The following is a 21,672-nucleotide window of genomic DNA, read 5'->3' as shown; positions in this document are numbered from 1 at the left end:
TACTAACCTGATCCCTTCCATGTACTGGATGTTTGACAAAATATTTGCATAAAAGTAGAAGAATAATATGTTTGCTCTCTTAGATTATTACTATTTTGCATTAATTTATGAAAAATTGTTAGAATGCTATCTAGTAACTAGAAATCCTCAAAAATATTTTTGCCGTTCTTGCTATGCTAGTGAAACCTGTAACTGCTATAAAACCCGTTCAGTTCCAAGTTCTCCAAGAATTCTTGCCCTTGGGTTCTACCTCTTTGTTATTTAAAATGTATCCCTTGTCTGCCTTTGGCTCAGGGCGTGATCCGGGCGTTATGGGATCGAGCACCACATCAGGCTCCTCTGCTGTGAGCCTGCTTCTTCCTCTCCCACTCCCCCTGCTTGTGTTCCCTCTCTCGCTGGCTGTCTCTATCTCTGTCAAATAAATAAAATCTTAATAAATAAAATGTATCCCTTGGCCCATAGGCTACTGCCTTGTTAGAAATGAGGACCAGGATCCCACCCCAGAACTCCTGAACAGAATCTGCATTTTAACAAGATCTCCAGGGCACTGTTGTGAAATTCTAATTCACTTTAGAGTTTGATATGTACATTTGTAACCCACCCAAATTTTCCCTCTAAGAGATAGACACAATTTATGCTGTATGATATAAACACAGTACTCGGTGTGTATGCCTGTGTTTATGCCCTCATTTTACAGTTTATCTTGGAGAAATACACAGTATTTATAATGGTTTTGTGGATCATTTGCCATCCTCCTAACTCGGAACTAGAGAATACATTCGAGCATATTACCGTGCTAAAAATCATCTTACTGCATAAAGCAAGAAACTCACTTAAGCCAGAACCAGTTCTAATATAACTGAATGAATATGCGTTCACTCCTTGCTGAGTCTCAGAAACTACCTCAGGTGGGGTTGTCACAGAAAGGAAGCTTTGTATCAAATAAGCAGATCACAGGGAATAACTTCCAAAGCCTTGACTCCCCCAAGCAAGGGTGAATGGGTTCCATTTATCTAGAGTTAGGATGAATATTTAGAAATGGGAGCCTTGTCGTTATATGTAGATGTAAGGCATAAGTCGCTCGTGTGCCGCAAGTAAATAGTTCCTTACATACTTTTTATATTATGTAAACGAGGTGTGAGCAGAGATTTTAGTTTTGTAATGAAGTAAAAATGTCAGTCACTCTGTGGGTCACTCCATGGTCCATCTGTGTTGGTGTGAGTCGGGGGTTAAGCTCAAACTGGGCTGGGTGGTAGGGACCAGCACGAGCTCTTTGTGGTGGCAGTTGTTGCTACTTGTGGGGTAGTTTTTGTTTCCATCATAGGAGACTTTGCCCTTGGAGTCTTTTCCCTGAAGTAAAAGATAAGGTGGAAGCAAGAGGTTAAGTAAAATGTGGGCCAAGTGTCGGATGGTACAAGCAGATGAGCAGTGAAGGTTAGGTCTTGGGGTCTAGCTGGTGACGCTAACTCCCTCTTGATCTTAGGGACCGTTATGAACTCTGTCAATGGCCACTTGGTGACCGTGGTGTGTCTTGCAGGGACTGCTGACATTCGGGGACGTGGCCATAGAATTCTCCCAGGAGGAGTGGCGATGCCTGAGCCACATGCAGCGGGAACTGTACAGGGACGTGATGCTGGAGAACTACGGACACCTCCTGTTCTTGGGTGAGGCTGACTCCTTCCAGATTTCCCAAGCCACACTTGGGGTTTCGTTCTTCCTGTGAAGACTTTCTCTTGGAAGATTCCCCTGTGAATGTGTGGAATTCAGATCCAGACAGGGAAATAAGTAGGGGTTTGTAGATGTAGAGAAAATCTTCATGATGTGTCCTTTTCAGCTTTATTTTCCCCTTCCTGAAGGGAACATCATCACTTCTGTAGATTACTGGCAGTTCTAAACACTGAGTGGCATAAAATGATAATGCTCACATCTTAAATTCCCTATTTCTACTCTTTATTATTGTATTAGTAGTACTTGGAAGTGGAGGTCAGGATGTAAACATTGGAAACATGTCCTAAAGGGGCTTCTGGGCAACAGCTTTTGGGAAATCATTTTCTAGAATTCTACAATGTCCTGTCTTCTCTACTGAGCACAATTGTGGATTGAAAGAATCTCCAGCAATACTCTTTTTCCTTTTTTTCTAATAAATAGGTCTCATTGTGTCAAACCCAGACCTGGTCATCTTTTTGGAGCAAAAGAGGGAGCTCTGGGATGTGAGGAGAAAAGAGACAGTGTACATCCACCCAGGTAGGTGGGAATGAATGAAACAGATGATGGAGGTGAGGCCCAAAGGTCCAGGAAGAAGCAGGACCTGAAAATATGATTTGGGGAGCTCTTCTTCTACAGAAATGATTGTGAGAAGCCTAAGTTAATTTCTCTTCATCTCACAGAGGGCCATCTGTCCAACACTATTGCGGTCTTCTATCCTCTAAGAATTCTCCTTCAGCTCCAGTGATCTCCATCACATCGTCTGTGCATAACAGAAAAAACCAAAAAACAAAAATCCTTCCCTTGGACTGTGAGGGCCTCAGTGATCTGTTTACTTTTTACTGCTTCTGGGTATCTGGGAAAATCTGTGCACAGAGAAGCTCTATATTAAGCCATCTTTTAAGTTTTATTTGTTGGAAGTACATGAGAAGAGTGGTGCAGATAATGAGATTTGGGGCAGAAATCCCAGAAACACTGGGGACAGAAGTGATGTGTTGTCTGCTTTATTGTTTTCAAACCTAGTTTCAAACATGACCCCACAAAATTCAGACTCCGTAATTTCATCATAGCCCTAAGCACCTCCCTAAAATGAGAAAATGTAATTCCCTATTTTACTTCAAAGTCTTTTTTTGTTATGCACTATCATTTGAAATTCATTTTAAGTAATCTCTACGCTGAACATGGAGCTCAAATTTACAGCCTTGAGATCAAGAGTTGCGCGCTCCACTGACTGGGCCAGCCAGGCACCCCAACCTCAGAATTCTTAAATGAGTGCTATAGAGGACGTTAGAACATTGCCCACCATGTAATACAGTCTCAATTGTTACCTTATTTCTGTATAACTTAATGTCATTCTATAATTGTCTTGTTTTGTACAAAAATTGCTGAGACTGTCCTGAATATTCTCATTTTCTGATTGGATCCATGTGAAATTAGAATTTGATGGTCTTAGATTACTCACGAAAGTGGAATCCTATTGTATCTGTCTTTGTGACTCCTTTATTTCATTTAACATACTGTCCCCGAGGCTCATCTAAGTTCTGTCAGGCCACAAAATCTGTTCCTCTTGGAAAACTGAGAAGTGTTCCGTGATATGTATATGCTACATTTTATTTATCCATTCATCTGTGCGTGGCCATTTGTGTGGATTCTGCCTATTACTGGTTTCTGTGCTGCAATGGACGTGGATGTGCAAATATCAATTTCAGATCTGTCTTGGAATTCTTTGGTGTATGAACGTGGACGGTGGTTGGCTGGATCATAAGATAATTTTATTTGTAATGTTTTCAGGAAACTGCATAGTGTTTTTCATAGCAGTTCCACTATTTTATATTTCATCCAGCAGTATTTAAGGGTTCCAGTTTCTCCACACTCTTGCTAACACTTTACTTTTGCTTTATTTCATAGCCGTTATCCTGTGATAGCTCATTGTGGTTTTAATTTGTATTTCACTAGTCATTAGTGATTTCGAGCATCTTTCATATGATTGCTGTTCAGTTGCTTATATTTTTTTTGGATTAATGTCTGTTCAGTCCTCTGCCTATTCATTCATTCATTCATTCATTCATTCATTCATTCATTCATTCATTCAAGATTTTAATTGTCAGCGAGCACAAGCAAGGGGAACGGCAGGCAGAGGGAGAAGGAAAAGCCGGCCCCCCTCTGAGCAGGGAGTCTGACTAGGGACTCGATCCCAGGGCCCGGGATCATGACCTGAGCTGAAGGCAGACACTTAACTGACTGAGCCACCCAGGCATCCCTTTCCACCCGTTTATTAATTAGGTTGTTGTATTAATGTTGTGTTGTGTAACCTTTTTATTAATTCAGGACATTTATTCCTTTTCACATATATGCTTTGCAAAGATTTTCTCCCATCTGTAGTTTACTGTTCACTTCATTGTTCTTTTTTAATGAAATTTATTTATTTATTTACTTATTTATTTAAGAGAGCATGGGCACGTGAGCAGGGGGGAAAGGGCAGAAGGGAGGGGAGAGGGAGAGAAAATTTGAAGCCGACTCCTTGTTGAGCATAGAGCCCCATGTGGGACTCAATCCCAGGGCTGGGAGATCATGACCTGAGCTGAAACCAAGAGTTAAATGCCTAACAAACAGAGCCACCCAGGCACATTGACTCACTCCATTGCTTTTTAAATACGCGGTAGTATTTAAGGTTGTTGTAATCCCATTGGTTTGTTTTTAATTTTGTTGCCTGTACTTTGGGTATCATATCCAAGAAATAGTTGTGAAATCAAATGTCACATAGGTTTTTTTGTTTTTTCTTTTTCTTTTTTTTTTTTTTTTTAAGATTTTATTTATTTATTTGACACAGAGCGAGAGAGCACAAGCAGGGGAAGCAGCAGAGGGAGGGAGAGAAGCAGCCCCCTTCCTCCCTCCCCCGCTAAGCAAAGAGCCTGATTTAGGACTTAATCCCATGACCCCGGGATCCCGACCTGAGCTGAAGGCAGACGCTTAACCAACTATTTCTGTTTTCTTATAGGAGTTTTATATGTATATGTTTTATGTCTGTCAATCCATTTTGAGGTAGTATTTGTATATATGGTTTTAGGTAAGTGTCCAACTTTATTCTTGCCATGTGGGCATCCAGTTTTCTCAACACTTGTTTTAAGATGCTGTCCTTTACCTGCTGTGTGCAATAGGCACCCTTGTGAAGTTCACTTGACATGAGCTTTTATATGTGGGCTATTTATTCTGTTCCATTACTCTGTCTGTACTCCATTATTTTGATAAGTATGACTTTGTAATTTGCCTTAAAATCAGGAAGTGTGATACCACCAAAGTACTCTTCATTTTCCAGATGTTTTTTAGGTGTGTGTGGTCCTGTGACCTCCATATGAATGTTAAGATGGGTTTTGATCTTTCTGCCAAAATTGTCATGGGGACTTTGATAGACATTGCATTAAATCTGTAGATTAGGGTCTCTTGAGTGGCTCAGTCAGTTAAGCGTCTGCCTTTGGCTCAGGTATTGATCACAGGTTTCTGGTATCGAGTCCCACATGGGGCTCCCTGCCCAGCGGGGAGTCTGCTTCTCCCTCTACCCCTCCACCCTGTTCGTCCTCTCTCTCTCTCTCAAATAAAGAAATAAAACCTTAAAAAAAATCTGTAGATCACTTTGAGTAGTATTGACTCAATAATATTATTAAGTATAATATTAAGTATACCATTCCAAGAACATGGATATGTTTCCATTTATTTCTTCTTTCAATTCCTCCACAGTATTTTATAGTTTTCATCCTACTAGATTTGACCTGTCATTATGTTAAATCTTAAGCATTTTGTCTTTGTGATGTTAGAATAGATAGAATATAAATAATAGAAACACAGATGATTCTATTTTTTGTTTCCAATTTCCATGATTTTTATTCATTTATTTATTTTCCTTGTCTCATTGTTCTAACTAGAACATGCAGTGCTAAATTGAATGGAAGTGAAGTCACTTCATTGCCTTGTTCCTGATTATAGAGGAGAAGCTTTCAGTCTTCCCTATTGCAGATGTTAACTTTAGACTTTTCATATGTGGCCCTAATTATGTTGAGGTGGTACCCTTCTATCCCTCCTTTCTTGAGTGTTTTCTGTTGTTCTGCATCAATTCATATTATGTGATTTTTGACCTTTATTCTGTTAGTGTGGAGTCCTAAATTTATTCTTTTTCATATGTTGAAGTAGCTTTGAATTAGAGGAGGAATACCACTTAGTCATATTATAGAATGTCAAAATGTGCTTTTGATTTTGTTTTATTGTAAATTTTGCATGAATATGTATCATGGGTAGTAGTTTGTATTCTTAGTTACTTGTATTGTCTTCCTTTGGCTTTAATAGGTAATTTTGGTGTCATAGAAAATGTTTTGATAATTCCTCAACAAATGTTTGCTTGAATTATCCAGTGAATTCATCTGGCCCATGAATTTTCTTTGTTGTGAGGTTTTTTTTTTCCCCTAAGATTTTATTTATTTGAGGGTGAGAGAGCAAGCAAGCGAGCATGAGCGGGGTGAGGGATAGAGGGAGAAGCAGACTCCCCGCTGAGCAGAGAGCCCGGTGCGGGGCTCCATCCCGGAACTCCAGGTGCCTGACCTGAGCTGAAGGCAGATGTTTAACTGACTGAGCCACCCAGGCGCCCTAGTTGTGAGTTTTTGGATTGCTCTTTCAATCTACTGAGTAGATCTATTGTAATTATTATAATTTTGTCATGCTACGGTCCAGATTGGTTGTATTTTTGTAGAAATCTGTACTTTTTGGGGTATCTGTTTGTAGACATGTAATTGTTCATCATCATCTCTTATAGATATTTTTATTTCTTGGCATCAGTTACAGTTGTCTCCTTTAAATTCTGATTTTGACTTTTTTCTCTTTTATTCTTTTTTTTTTCTTTTTTAAAGATTTTATTTATTTATTCGACAGAGATAGAGACAGCCAGCGAGAGAGGGAACACAAGCAGGGGGAGTGGGAGAGGAAGAAGCAGGCTCATAGCAGAGGAGCCTGATGTGGGGCTCGATCCCACAACGCTGGGATCACGCCCTGAGCCGAAGGCAGACGCTTAACCGCTGTGCCACCCAGGCGCCCCTCTCTTTTATTCTTGATCAAGTTCAGGGATATCAATTTTTTCAGAAACGCCTTTTGTTGATATTTTCCTATTTTAGTGATACTCTAGTTTGGTGATGTCTGCTCTATGTTAAAATTTCCTTTCTGCTGTTACTATTGGGGTTAAATGGCTTATTTTCTGATTCCTTGATGTATGAGAGTAATTTGAGCATGACGTTATCACAGAATTCTGTATTTGTGTATGTATTTGCTGTATTGAAGTGTGTTGTATTTTCATATATATTTTTTGTTGTCTAGAATCCTTTTTCAAGTTGAAGTATACTCTTAGCCTTTTTTGCAAATATCTAGTGATGGGACACCTGGGTGGCTTAGTCAGTTAAGCCTCTGCCGTCGACTCAAGTCCTGCATTGGGCTTCTTGCTCATGGGGAGCCTGTTTCTCCCTCTCCCTCTGCCCCTTCCTGTGCTTGAGCTCTCTCTCTCTGTCTGACAAATAAATAAAATCTTTTTAAAAAAAATCTATGATGATGAAATTCTAGTGAGTTTATTTGGTATAATTTCATTTGTTCTACAGTTTGATTGATACGGTATTCTTGGTTGCTAGCTTTTCTTTTTACAGGACTATTTTATCATCCACTCCATTTTTCATACAAGGTTACTGCTGAGAAATCCATCAGTAATTCGGTAGAAGCTCTCCTATTCGTGACGAGTTGTTTCATTCTCGTTGCTTTCCAGATTGTCATTTTGTTTGTGGTCTTGATATTTTGATCATAATGTGTACCTGTGTGGATGATTTATTATACTTGGAATTTATTGAGGTTCTTGTTGTAGGTCTGTTTCTTTCCTCAACTGAGGGAAGTTGAAACTATTCTTCCAATGAGCTCTCTGTCCTCTTTTCTTTTTCCTCATCTAATTGGGTCCCCTTGTTGTGTATATTGATGATGGTGTTTGAGTCCCCCCGAATGCCTCAGCATTTGTCCCACATCCACATTTTTTTTCTCCTTATAATTAATTAATTTTAAATGAATGGTCTTCAAATGTTCTAGTGTTCTCTTTTGCTTGATCAAGTCATTTTTGATTCTTCTGTTGAAATTTGAAATTTAGTAATGGTACTCTTCAGCTTTCATTTTCTTTTTGGTCCTTATACTTTCTGTCTGATTGATACTTTCATTTTGTTCATGCATAGTTTTCTGATTTCGTTTATTTGTTTACTCTTTTAAATCACTGGGCATCGTAAAGATGATTATTTTAAATTGTGTATCAGCTAATATAACTCTATATTACTTAGAACCAATTCCTGGGGATGTATTTTGTTCCTTTGAATGGACATGTATTTCTGTCTCTTTGTATGCTTTGTGACCTTTTGTTGAGATTTGGGAATTTAAACACAGCTACCTCTTTCAGTCTTTGTGTTTCTGTTTTGTTCAGGAGAACACCAGTAACAACCAGCTGTGCCGGAAATTCTGATTTCGTCAAACTCATTTGAGAATGTATATTCTCTGTGCATGTGTGTAATTTCCCAGTAACAAAAATTTTCTGTTCAGGAGCACACAATATCTTTCTCTCCCTGATGTCTGTCTCCAGTACTATAGTCTTCCTTGTTGTTAACATAGCTCTCACCTTTTTTTTCTCTTGACCACCAATGTGCATCCCTTGTATTCCACCGTTCTGCTTAGTGTTCTGCGCCATGCAAAATGAAATAAGCTCAGACAGCTGCACAAAAAGCGTCAGCGTTGGACACAGATTCCAGTATTCTTTCTTTCCTCAAAAGAATAAAGGAGAAATTGAGTGTTTTTCACAATCATGCCATGGTATGCTGGGGAGGCAAAACAAGTATGGGCAAATGTAACACGTTTTCCTACCCTGTTCAATAAGGCTGTTCTTGATTTCATCTTTGATGGGTTTCTTTGACCTCTAGATTGGCTTATGTTCCATAAAGGCTATGTGGTCAGAATCCCCTAGGTATGTTTATGTGTCCATGGAGCAATGAAGTCCTGATACTCCCTAGTCAGCCATCTTGCTAACAGGCTTGATTGATTTTAATTTTGTATATTAGAGCTTTTAAGTGTATTCATCTGAGTGTAGTGAGTGGAATGATTTTACTTTTGTGTTACTTGATATCTTTTAGATATGTCTTTGCATGGCACCCAGGACTTGTTAAAGCTGCAATGCATAGAATATTTATTCCAAAAAGTGTCGTAGGGAGATCTAAAGGTATAACATAACTAGTAATCCATTTATTTCAGTCCTTTAACTTGATTTTTTCCCTTAATTTTTTTTCATCATGGTTAGTGTACTCCTTAATTCCTATCACTTATTTGACCCATCCCTCTACCCACCTCCCCTCTGGTAATCATCATGGTTTTCTATAATTAAGAGTCTTGTTTCTTGGTTTATGTCTCTCTTTTCTCCCTTTGCTTGTTCATTTTGTTTCTTAAATTCCACATATGGGTGAAATCATATAGTATTTGTCTTTCTCTAACTGATCTATTTTGCTTGGCATTATACTCTCTAGCTCCATTCATGTTATTACAAATGGTGAGATTTCATTCCTTTTTATGATTGAATATATAAATATCTCCTTTATCCATTCATCTATGGATGGGAACTTGGGCTGCTTCCATAATTTGGCCACTGTAAATAATGTTGCAACAAACATCGGAGTGCATGTATCCCTTTGAAAATTAGTGTTTTTGTATGTTTTGGCTAAATACCCAGTAGCGCGATTGATGGATCATAGGGTAGTTCTATTTTTAACCTTTTGAGGAACCTCCATACTGTTTTCCAGAGTGGCTGCCACAGTTTGCATTGCCAACAGTGCAAGAGGGTTCCCTTTCCCCAAATCCTTGCCAGAATATAGCCATTCTTACAGGTGTGACATCATAGCTCATTGTAGTTTTGATTTAATTGCCCGGATGATCAGTGATGTTGAGTATCTTTTCATGTGTCTGTTGCCCATCTGGATGTCTTCTTTGGAGAAATGCCTGTTAATGTCTTCTGGCCATTTTTAATTGGATTATTTAGGGGTTTTTTTTTTTGGTGTTGAGTTGTATCAGTTCTTTATTTTAGTATTATTTTTTAAGATTTTATTTATTTGAGAGAGAGAGAGAGAAAAAAAAAAACAGGGAGAGTGAGAGGGAGAAGCACTTCCCACTGACTGGAGAGCCCAATGTGGGGCTTGATCCCAAGACCCTGAGATCATGACCTGGCAGATGCTTAACTGACTGAGCCACCCAGGTGCCCCTCAGTTCTTTATTTTAGATACTGATATTTTATCAGATATGTCATTTGCAAATACCTTCTCCCATTCCCTAGGTTGCCTTTTAGGTTTGTTGATTGTTCTCTTCTCTGTGCAGAAGGCTTTTGTTTTGATGTAGTCACAGTAGTTTTATTTTTGCTTTTCATATGCTTGCCTCAGAACTATCTAGAAAATTGTTGCTATGGGTGATGTCAGAGACATTACTGCCTGTGCTCTCTTCTAGGATTTTTTTAGTTTCAGTTCTCACATTTAGGTCTTTAATCCATTTTGAGTTTATTTTTGTGGATGGTGAAAGAAAGTGGTTCACTTTTATTCTTTTGCTTGTAGCTGTCAATTTATCCCACTACCATTTGTTGAAGAGACTCTTTTTCCCATTGTATATAAATTTCTCCTTTGTCAAAGATTATTTGACCATATAATTGTGGGTTTATTCTGGGTTTTCTATTCTATTCCAGTGATCTGTGTGTCTCTTTTCATGCCAGTACCATAGTGTTTTAGTTACTAACCACTTTGTAATATAACTTGAAATCTGAATTGTGATACCTCCAGTTTTGATTTTAAGATTGTTTTGGCTATTTGATGGCCTAAAACCTTAATGTGTGATTATTTTTCCCACAGCTTATCTATTGTATGCTTTTCTCCTTCGGTAACTCCTGGGATATTATGATGGGTATATTACAGATTATATAGGGTATTGTTGATGGTTTAAGTGAACTATTCCATGATGGTGCTACTTGGCATCTATTTTGTGTAGTCAGTGGGTTTGCAGGGGACTTGAACTGACACCAGCCCTGCTTGCTAGTGCATTTCCTAGACAACACCATGCAAGTTAGAAGTTAACGTAACTTTCCAGTATGAAACCCCCAACTGCCCTTGTCGCAACCATGTTGCCTGGCACTCTAGACCCTCCCCCACACGTGCCCCTCGGAGAAAATCCCCACAAAGCTTACCTATACCTGTTTTAGTTTGAATGGCTGTATGTTGACTTAGCCCAGTAATTCCAAAGCACTCCACCATGGATACTAATAAAGGAATGTGGCCCATGGCATAGGTGGAGGGATTCTATTGATGTTTAAATGAATTGAACGTATGCCCACGAGAGTGCTGGGTGTATAATAGATACTAGATTAAATAGAAGAAAAATATCCTAATAGAAGAGGTAAGAGAAAATAAGTATAGCAAGAAGAATTGTATGAATTCTGCATGTGGAAAGAGGGCATCTGTTTCCAGGTTACACAACTGACTCTAAATATAGAAAGGAAAATTCTACTTGTTTTACTTTTTTTTATTAAACATTATTTTTTTTTAAGATTTTATTTATTTGAGAGAGAGCGCACAAGAGCAAGAGCACAAGCAGGGGGAGCAGCAGAGGGAGAGGGAGAAGCTGGTTCAGACAATTTTTTTACTTGTGCTGTGCCTTGAGTACCGTCATTGACCTCTTAATTGAGATTAGAGGGATGCAAGGCCAGTGGGCCACAGGACTATTTCAGACATTTAGCACCAAGAGGGATGTGAACATTGGTAAAACAGGATGATCGATACTCCCTAGAGAGAGAAAGATAAGACCTATTGATGTATTAAAAGCACACCTAGAGAACTCTTTTGAAATGTGGGGAGGGAACTGGAAGAAGCCTGTAGTAACTCCAGAGTCCAAGACAGTTCCTGATGGTGTTGTCTGATGAATAAATGGAATGGAGGCTTGGGAAATATGGTGAGTTCCTGAGGATCAGGGAATTCCTATTTTTCTTCATGATTTAACTGCATTCCTGGGTGTTACTGACAAGCAGATGCTGTTGGATGACAGAGTTTACTGATCTTCCCTGGGTCTGCATTATTGGCGGCGAATGGTGAGGGGGTATTGGATGATGGAAGCACTGTAGACATCCCTTTAAAATGGCATATGTCAGAGTAGATGTTGGAGATGAAGAAGCCTCTGGACCCTGTGATAGGCAGGATCAGCAAGGCATGGGCTGTGGCTGCACAAAGCACTGGTATTCCAGGTGTATAACCCAGCATAGGTCTGATGCACTGTAGATCGGTGCTCTTCCAGGGATGGGCCTCAGAGCTGACACATACCTCCCTCGTTCTCTTAGCCCATGATTAGGGTAGTCACGTGCTCTGGGCTCTGAGCTGGTTGCTGATTAGTGGGGACACAGGTCAGCAGTCAGAGGCAGTGAACATGTCTACTGCAAGTAGTCCACCCAGTTTTTAGACCAGAAGTCCCCGTGGTCTTTCACAGCCCTTGCTCTTCTTAGACTTATCCTGTCTGGAGTGGAAATAGGATTTCTGTAAGGTGTGGAATTCAGTACAATGAAGTTGGGTAACAGATTCATCACATTTAACATTATTGCATGTGAAATATAATAATTTCATTTTATAGCTGTTAGTGTTCAGCTATACCAAGAAAGAGTAATACTTATAGAAAATAAGGTGTGTATTTTGTTTTATGTACACGAGGAATATGTAGGAAGCCCATGTCTGATAAAATGACTGAGACATCATATGGGGTACACTCTTTTTCCTCATTTTTGCTCTGGTATTATCCATATGCAGCATTGTGCCCCTCTTTCATCTCTCATGGCCCCAAAATCTTTGCCCCACCACTAGGTACCAAACCCTGTTTCATGATTAAGGAGTAAGAAAAAAATCTAACAGCTCATAGGGATTTTGGTTGTAAGTTATTTCTTTTTCATTCAGGGCAGTCCTGCCTCCACAGGCACTTCTCCATCTCACTGACCAGAGCTCTATCAGATGGCATTCTAAGCAGCATTGCATGTGTAGCCCAAGTGGACACCCAAGAATATCATTAAAAATGACCATTTTTACCTGCACTGTGTCACAGCATCTGACACAATGGCCATCACCGTTTTCACTGGAATATTCTGCATTTGGCTTATTTCATATGACAAAATGTCCTTCAAGTTGTAGGGGCCAAGAACCGGCCATCTCAAATCGGGCCATTTTGGCATGAAGATTATTTTGAGTTCAAAAGCAATCAAAACCCAGCAGATTCAGGAAAAGTCTTTACCTCTCCCCTCAAATGCCTAAAAATAGTTTAGATAGCAGAACTGCCCCAGGAAGAGATGGCACCATAGATAAATACATGAGGGTATAATCTAAGTATTGTGGACAAGGAGGAAGCTGATAAGGCCTGTTTGATCAAAGTCCTCTATGTCCCATTGTTTCTGCCATTGTTGGCAAACATGCTTACCAAACGTGTACTCTTTTCCATCTTCTTATGAATTGCATTTCTTCCCATTGAAGCCACAGACCGTTGCTTTCTTCTTGTTAGTTCAGAATGACATGTTTGCATATCTTTGGATTTTCATGTCTGTGTGGATTCCCCATACCTATGCCCTTATATTTTATTTTCTCTTGTTAATCTGTCTCATGTCAATTTGATTCTTAGGCTAGAAGAACCTTGAAAGGGACAGGGATTTTTACTGCCAAACAAAATTCATCTTGTTGGTACAAATGGAAAGATTTCCTTAAATATATAGATAGTTGTTCTTTGTTTTTTAAGATATCTATCTCTACCTCTATACGTAACATTAAAAAAAAAAAAACCCATTTGAGTGGAAACAGAATAGTTGACTCCAAAATACTTAACCGTGCATATAGATCGTTTTGACCAGAAGGCAATTAGGACACAGCAGGCTCAGAAATTTTTTCCCTTTTCTCCTTTAATTATTTAAAAGAAATTAGATGGGGGACTGTAAAGAGTAAGATGGAGTCACTCATGTGAAGTAACCAGTCATGTCAATTAGTGATGTACGCAGTCAAGGACATTGTAGCTAAGACCGGGTATCGCTCATACCAGCACAGACTGGCAGTACTTAGGACTGATAATCAGTAAGCCCAGCCCATGCTCTGGCAGAGCTGAGAGCTGACCATCAATAGAATGAGAAGAGGCCTGCAAAGGCCCAAGACTGATGATGAAATCTGTCAGGAAGAAAGGACTTGTGCAGCAAACTGCAAAAAGTTTTGAAGCAAACCCTACCATGTTTGATGGCATTTGAAAGGCACCTTCCACCAAAGGTTCTGCCTGATTGATCTCTGAATGCAGTGGAGATCCTACACTGCTTGAACGTGATCAGCAGTCTGGGCCAAGAGTGGGCTCAGCATAGACCTGAGTCCCCATCTCAACTGCATGCTCAAGAGACTGACTTCACCTTTGGTTCGTTGACTTCTTACCCCTTACTGTATCATGTTTGTTGTGTGACTTTACATCGTTTGTTTTGTGTGACGTGTATGCAGCCAAGTTCAATGCTTAGTGACTGAGTTTGGAATCCTTAACCTGCTTTCCAATTATGGTAATCTTGCATGACGGTTGAATAAAGCTGACATTGTAGAAAGATACAACTCACGTATGTGCCTTTATAGCATGCTCGAGACAGGAATCTGTACCAGGAACAAGAACTGATACCACAGATAACTTTTTAGATCAGAAAGAGTTACCTGCCTGGCATGGCAAAATTAGCTTACCATGAGCTCTTTCCGTTTTCCTGTTTACTGACTTCTTTCTCCCTTTTGAAGTTCTAAATCCCTACCCCTTTCTCTTGAGGGCAGGATGGCATATAAATGTGAGTTGCATGTCTTTGAGCCTCATGCGTTTGGGGTTCCTTTAAGACATTTAATTTGTTTTTCTCCTGTCAATCTGTTTCTCAGTCAAGAACCTGGAAGGGCAGTGGGAAAATTAGTTTTCTTCCCCTGCACTAAATTATTACCAAAAAATAGGGGTGCCTGGGTGGCTCAGTCGGTTAAGTGTCTACCTTCAGCTCACTCAGGTTATGACCCCAGGGTCCAGGAATCAAGCCTTGTGTCCTGCTCCCTGCTCAGCAGGGAGTCTGCATCTCCCTCTTCCTCTGCCCCTCCCCTGCTTCTTCTCTGTCTCTTTCTCTCACTCATTCTCTCTCTCTCACTCATTCTCTCTCTCTCAAACAAATAAAACCTTAAAAAAAATAAATTACCAAAAATTAAAGAAAGAAAACCATGAGAACTTCCTCTGAAGTACTACTCCACGCTTGCTTTCTGTATTCCTCCCATCCATCTTTGTTTAGATCCTATTTTATACAATCAGTAGTCGAGAAAAAGAAGAAATAGAAAGGCAGGGCCCAGCATCTACATCCTCAGAGGAAATATGGGACACCGAGTACCAACTCCTACAGTATTAGGAGACATGTGCCTGAGGTTCCCGGCATATTGCATGGTACCCTGCATGTGTGCACAGAGTAAATGCTCAATAAACATTGCATTAATGATGCGGCTGCATTATTTTTCGAATACAGACTTACTGCGACATTACTACCTTCTCCAGCGTTCTGTTAACTTCAGAAGGCTGGCAAAAACTGTGATGTTTCAGGACTTTGATTTGGTAGTCTTCACTGGGAACTAGGAGTGTCTGTGTTGAGATAAGTGGATGGGTATAGGGGATCAGATGTGCTGTGTCTATTTTCTCTAGTTTAGTGATTTATGATTATGGGTCTGTGTGAAACAGGACTCCAGCTACCTCAGTCTGTACTTCCTAATTACATTCTTCTTTCAAGCTTATCTTTTAACTCAGGGAAAAGACCAGGTAGGCAAAATCTCCTTATGGGAACCAAACTACCCCCTTAAGTAATAGAGTTCCTTTGATTGACCCCTAGACAATGATCAGCCTCATCTTTAGTGCCCAGTTGCATGTACCTACTGACTTTGTCCTACATTTTTCTTATATAAACCTATTAGTATTTTCAGCACTCTGGAAACAGCCTTTAGTATACTGTTCTCCTGCCTTCCTAGTGTTGATCTCACTGAAGTGAATTCCTTTCTTGCTGCACCACCACTGGTCTCTCTGCCTTTAGATTTTGTCAATAACGAATGGCCAAACCTAGTATGCTTGGGACCCCTGGAACCAGATGCTCTTGCATCTTAAGCTTTGGTTATAATTTTTGTTGAGCCGGCCAGGAGCTGTGCTTTTGATTTGTGCAGTCCCCTTGGGATTTCCCAGATGGAGTGGTTGGCCGCAAAGGCATGCCAGTTCTTTACTCAGCCATTTCTTTACTGAGCCTAGTGGTTGTGATGGGTCCGAGCTAGCTACTTGAGGCTAGTTGACTCCAGGCCAGGGAAGTGAGGAGAACAGACCCTTGCAGCTGCTGAAACTTGTTTTGTTTTGGGAACACTCCTTTCTAGATGCCCTGAACTGCCATCTACTGCCTTAACCACATTTGGTGAAACAGAGAAAGGAATTATAAGTAGTGGGACCTAGAATTTTGGCTCCTGGTAAGTTCCCTCAGTAAGTGCACATTGAACCTTTTCCTTCTTTGTCTCCCTGCTGTTGGATTCTTTTGAATCACTTGTTTTGGTTTTTCGTGAACTGTTTGTTTCAGGTTTTTGTAACTCATTTGTTTAAGCTTGCATAGCTTAAGCTGTGGCAGGGGCTATTGTAGTTTATAAGATACTATTTGAAAAAAAAAACCAGATGTGACATAAATGGGAATGTAGGATATGCTTTTGGGAAGATTGCTGTTGGAAATTGTGCATGTATATGAGCGTGTTTGTGTGTGTGTGTAGAAAATGGGGGAATGCTGATTCTTTCCTCTTCTCAAACCCCCTAGGGAGAATCCAGCTGGTTGGGGTTTTTTTTTTAGTTATTAACCTAGGACCAAGAAAAAAATGATTTTTTTATTGTAATGCCACCTTGCCCATGTATATGTTATGCTTAAAAGAAAGATGGCCACTGAATGGGTCTCTTGGATTTCTTCCTCCCAATATGGTCCCTCCAAGAACAGGGTTTTGTTTTGGCTCTCTTAGCTTGTCTCGGAAGCTGTTTGGTTCACTTGGTGAATCTCCACCTTTTGGGGATAAACCAGAAACTGGGATGATATTTCGTTCAGTTGATGAAGCTCTAGGTTTGGAGGAAGAAGGAGTGCTATCAGATGTTCTCTCTGCTTCCGTTAGTTTTGTTTCATCTGTGTTCTTTCTGAACTTCTGCGTAGGAAGAGGGGGAATGCTCCTTCTGTTCCAAAGTAAAACCATTTGAACATTTTTTGAATGAATGGTGTAGAGGGCTGAAAAGCAACCAGAGAAAAGGCCTCTTTTGCCGGAGGGAGAAGGAGTAGACAGACCTCTAGCAACCCTGGCTTCTGTTCCTCCTACCCTTACTATTCTACCTTCACAGAAACCTCCTTTGGAGTTTCAAATGGAAGCATCTTCCAAATCAACATGAATGGGCCCAGAGGCTCCTGGACTTACACTCCCACTAGATTTCCCCACAGGAGCCCCAGGTAAAACTGACAGTAGGGAACATATTGACTGACTTTTTAGTAGACATAGGTGTAACATATTTGTTATTGAAGCTTATTCAAGGTTGTTGGTTTAATTAAAATGGATATATCTTTATAGTTATCAGCATTAAATATAAAACTTCTGTTGTACCTAAATTTATTATATTAGTCTTATCTCTGTTACTATCCATGTCGTCAAAATAATGGTTAATTTTGTCTGTCTCATAGAGTTTTCATTGGTAATTGTTAAGAGCAAGTAGGTTGAATAGGTAAAAAGGTTTAGAGCTTTCAAAACCTTTGAAACTTTCAAGTTTTGCTAGGTTAAATGATAAATTGGTTTAAACTCACAGAACATCTAAATCTTTTCCAGATAAAGTAAAATAACGAAACATTAATTACTAAACATAGTTTTATCTGCTTTCGCTTCTTATTACAGAGAAACTAAAGATATTTGAGTCTGTTAGTAAACATATGTTATGCTTTATTGAAAGTTGTGCTATGAAAATCACATGTTTCTAGGAATTATAAAATGTATTCATAAATTTCCGATCTAAAGAATTCCAGAGTGTGTGCCTGACTGGCTCAATCAGAAGAGCAGGAGACTCTTGATCTCAGGGTTGTGAGTTCAAGTCCCACGATGGGCATGTGGCCTACTTAAAAAAACAAAACAAAACACACAGGTAAATGGTTGAAACAGATGGTAAACCCAGTGTCTGAGTCCTGAGTGCCGTCAGTGGGAAGATTTCTAGATGTCAGGCTTGAAGCCTCTTCAGACAGTGCGAGCTCAGGCAGTGGCAATCAGAGATTTTCCTGTTCTGCAGTTAAAATGTTCCTGTGAGCTTTCTGAGTGGTCCATGTGGCAACAGGAAAGAAGATTGTGAAAGCATGAGCCATTGTGGCAGTTTTTCTGAAATTGACCTGCAGTCCTCTAGTTTCAGTTTGTGGGGAAAAAAGGGCAGTTTTAGTTCTTAGTGATCCCAAGTCAATAGAGGGGGAGGAAATTGGAAAAGTTTGAAGAATCATAGCCAGATACTTGGGGAAACAGAATTCAAGATCCAGCCCAATTTTGTAGGCAGGCAACAAAAAATTTTAAAAGAGTACACCAGAACTGGAACCTAACATCCACAGAGGTGTGTGAGTAAAATATAATTTTTCTCTCTAAAAACACCCTCATTTTTACTGAAGATAGTCAAATTAAGACAAATGTGTTTATGAAATAAGCCCAGTTTTGACAAACTTGGCCTAATTATTTACATAAGTGCAGTAGGAATAGTGAGGAATAGTGACTGGCTATATAGGTTCTTTTAAATCTGCTTTACTGGAACTCTTTATAAGAAATTTCAGGTTGAACTCTTAACAGACTTTTGAGGCTAAGAAGCCAAGCCAAGGGGTGCCTGGGTGGCTCAGTCATTAAGCGCCTGCCTTCGGCTCAGGGCGTGATCCCAGGGTTCTGGGATCGAGCCCCTCATAGGGCTCCCTCCCCTGCTGGGAGCCTGCTTCTTCCTCTCCCACTCCCCCTGCTTGTGTTCCCTCTCTCGCTGGCTGTCTCCCTCTCTCTGTCAAATAAATAAATAAATAAAAATCTTAAAAAGAAAAAGAAGCCAAGCCAAATACTTGCCATCAGAGTCACCTGCAAAACTTACATATATGGGTTACTTCTTCTCTTTTTGATGTCCCCACAATATCTCGAGGTTCTTGTGCCTGCCAGGAGGTGACCTTCCTTACTCACTTGGTAAGGCTCCCAGCAACACTCTAAGCAAAATTCCAGGCTTATTATTCCAAGGGGCTTCATTGGTCCTGATAGGGTTAAGGACAGAACCCCTAGAATGTGCCACTTTTTCATGTGGATTATTTTGAGCTGAAGATACTTGAGACAGGCCCAAGAGAAACTTTTGTCCCTCCCTTAACCACACAGAAGAATCTAAATTGGGTGTCTTTTCCAGAATTAAGCGTTATTAACAGATAAATTTTATCTCAATGACCCATCTGTATGGTAGGGCAAATACCTAAATACCAAACATTGCTCTTCTTTTCACCCTGTGAAGTGCATTCCTTCCTTCTGAAGTTCAAGACCACTACCCCTTTCTCCTTAGTTCACGATGGTATATATACCTTATTTTCCTGACTGTCTTTGGAATTTCCATGTCTGTGTGGTTTTCCCATATGTACATCGATTAAATTTTATTTTCTCCTGTTAATCTGCATCGTATCAGTTTTATTCTTAGTTCAGCTAGAAGGACCTTTGAGAGGACAGGAACTCTTTTTTCCTGACAGAGGATTTTATTTTAATGCCTCATTTCCTGGCATAAAGGATAAAGGATAAAAAGAGCCGTAGGAAAGTACTTCTATAGGAGTTGATATTCTTGAGCTCATTTTTGTTCATTATTTCAGAAGGTTTCTAATTTGTTGCCTACACAAATAGTATCTTGTCAGTGTTCCTTTTAGAAGCTTCTAAATACCAACCAAAATATATATCCCACTCAGTTTGTTAGTTTAATAGTTGGTCTCCTAAGGTGGGTGTTTAAGTACACTAATTAGGTATTTCAGAGAGTCCTCATTTAGCCATTTGGACATTAAAATCACCCCTAGTTTAATTTTCCATTTATTTAGATACTTGCAAATATATAATCCATGTGTATTAAACATGAATTCCATTGGAGTACTGGAAGGTGATTCTCCATCCCTTTTCTCCCCATTGTGATGGTTTATTTTCCATTTTAGTGGGTTTGAATGCTGGGCAGTACCTAAGGGATTTTAGTTGTGGACCGATGTGCTAATTAGAGTGATCTTGCTTCTTCAGAACCATCACTTGGTGATGGTTGATTATGTTTTGTGCCTTGGTTTTCTCTGGAGTTAGCCTGGCTACACTGAAAGTGTTGGGAAAGCTTAGTGGCTGATTCTTCTGTACTTCTCCTGGAAGAGTAAATTATTTGTGTTGTAAATGAGAATCCCTATGGGGACCACTGCACAGCACTGAGGTTGACCTCTGCCATTCTGTGATGTGAGGAGCTTATGTCCCTTGTCTTTGGATTCATTCAGAATCTCATCTACAGAATGAATTAAGCATTTAGATTGGCAAAATTGTGACGACGCATCCTTCCTTTGGACCTGCAACCCTTGTTCTACACAGAGAGTGGCATCTTTTCTTGGCTCTAGAGTGTATTGTGGCCATGTAGTATTATGAAAGAAAATCATCGTTTCCTTTTGGTAGAGTCATAACTGAACACTGACCAATTTTGTAACATGGAACCTACTGGGCTGCAAGTGGGGAGCTAGATCAGAAACAGTGTTTCCCACTGCTGGCCAAAACCAACTTAAATAACATAAGCACAGAACCAGACCCAGAGTAGCCTCTTAGAGCTCTTATTCTCTTGTAAGCAGAAGAGGACTAGTCCTCACCAAAACGAGTATGTGCTGAAACTCAAACCAAGTAATAAATGTCTCTTGTGTTGTCACACAGTTATTCACCAAGAGACTTCTTCCCAGCCAGATGCCTTATTTCTCTTACTGCAGATGAAAGCACCATAGACCAACAGCATCTGGTCGTGGGAGCATCTCAGTTCTGTCCCTAGACCAAGCAGTCTGGGCAGCTGGTGAATGGGGCCTTGCTATGTTTCCACTGGCCAAGGGCCAATGAAACTTGGGCAGAACTGAGATCCCCTGTGGTCACGAAATTTGTAACCAAAGGAAAGGAGAGTTTGTCTCCCCTGTGCGTGGCAAGTCAGTAAAAACTTACACTGAGCTGTTTTTTTTTTTTTTTGCTTTTATTTAAATTCAAGTTAGATAACATATAGTGTATAATTAATTTCAGGGTAGAATTTAATGATTTATCAGTTGTATATAACACCCAGTGCTCATTACATCAGGTCCCCTTCTTAATGCCCATCACCCAGTTACCCCATTTCCCCACCCACCTCCCCTCCAGCAACCCTCATTTTGTTTCCTATAGTTGAGTCTCTTATGGTTTATCTCCCTCTGTTTTTATTCTGTTCTATTTTACTTTTCCTTCCCTTCCCCTATGTTCATCAGTTTCTTTCTTTTTTAAGATTTTATTTGTTTATTTGACAGACAGAGAGGAAACACAAGTTAGGGGAGTGGGAGAGGGAGAAGCAGGCTCTCCCCTGAGCAGGGAGCCCAGTGCAGGGCTCAATCCCAGGACCCTGGGATCATGACCCAAACTGAAGGCAGACGCTTAACAACAACTGAGCCACCCAGGTGCCCGTGTTCATCAGTTTGGTACACTGAGTTTTTGCAGTGAACCAAGATAAGCTTATTAAGAAGTTAATGCTCAGAAGTCTTGAACTCCTTGATGGCTTGCAAGTGAAGATTTTTAAGGGGAAAACTGGGGGCAAGGGTCTTCTGATGAGACAGAGCAGAGACTGGACTCA

At 40.0% G+C, this 21,672-nt stretch overlaps 1 protein-coding gene across 4 annotated transcripts in view; it reads left to right on the top strand.

The window, feature by feature from the left end:
• The window catches only part of LOC117795018 (zinc finger protein 568-like), a 49,007-nt gene that overhangs the window by 8,953 nt on the left and 18,382 nt on the right, over positions 1-21,672 (top strand). For 3 of the 4 annotated variants that reach the window (XM_034639177.1, XM_034639176.1, XM_019808284.2), the window contains exons 2-3: positions 1,538-1,664; positions 2,149-2,244. In XM_034639177.1, coding sequence (XP_034495068.1) covers positions 1,538-1,664; positions 2,149-2,244 — 223 coding nt within the window. Of the gene's footprint in view, positions 1-1,537; positions 1,665-2,148; positions 2,245-17,178; positions 17,348-21,672 lie in introns of those variants that run through there. The other variant, XM_034639175.1, reaches the window with a different exon arrangement.

This window comes from Ailuropoda melanoleuca, chromosome 12, assembly GCF_002007445.2.
Source record: "Ailuropoda melanoleuca isolate Jingjing chromosome 12, ASM200744v2, whole genome shotgun sequence".
In the NCBI taxonomy this organism is placed as follows: Eukaryota; Metazoa; Chordata; class Mammalia; order Carnivora; family Ursidae; genus Ailuropoda; species Ailuropoda melanoleuca.
Note: the sequence above shows the minus strand (reverse complement) of the source record. Positions and strands in the feature narration are given on the sequence as shown.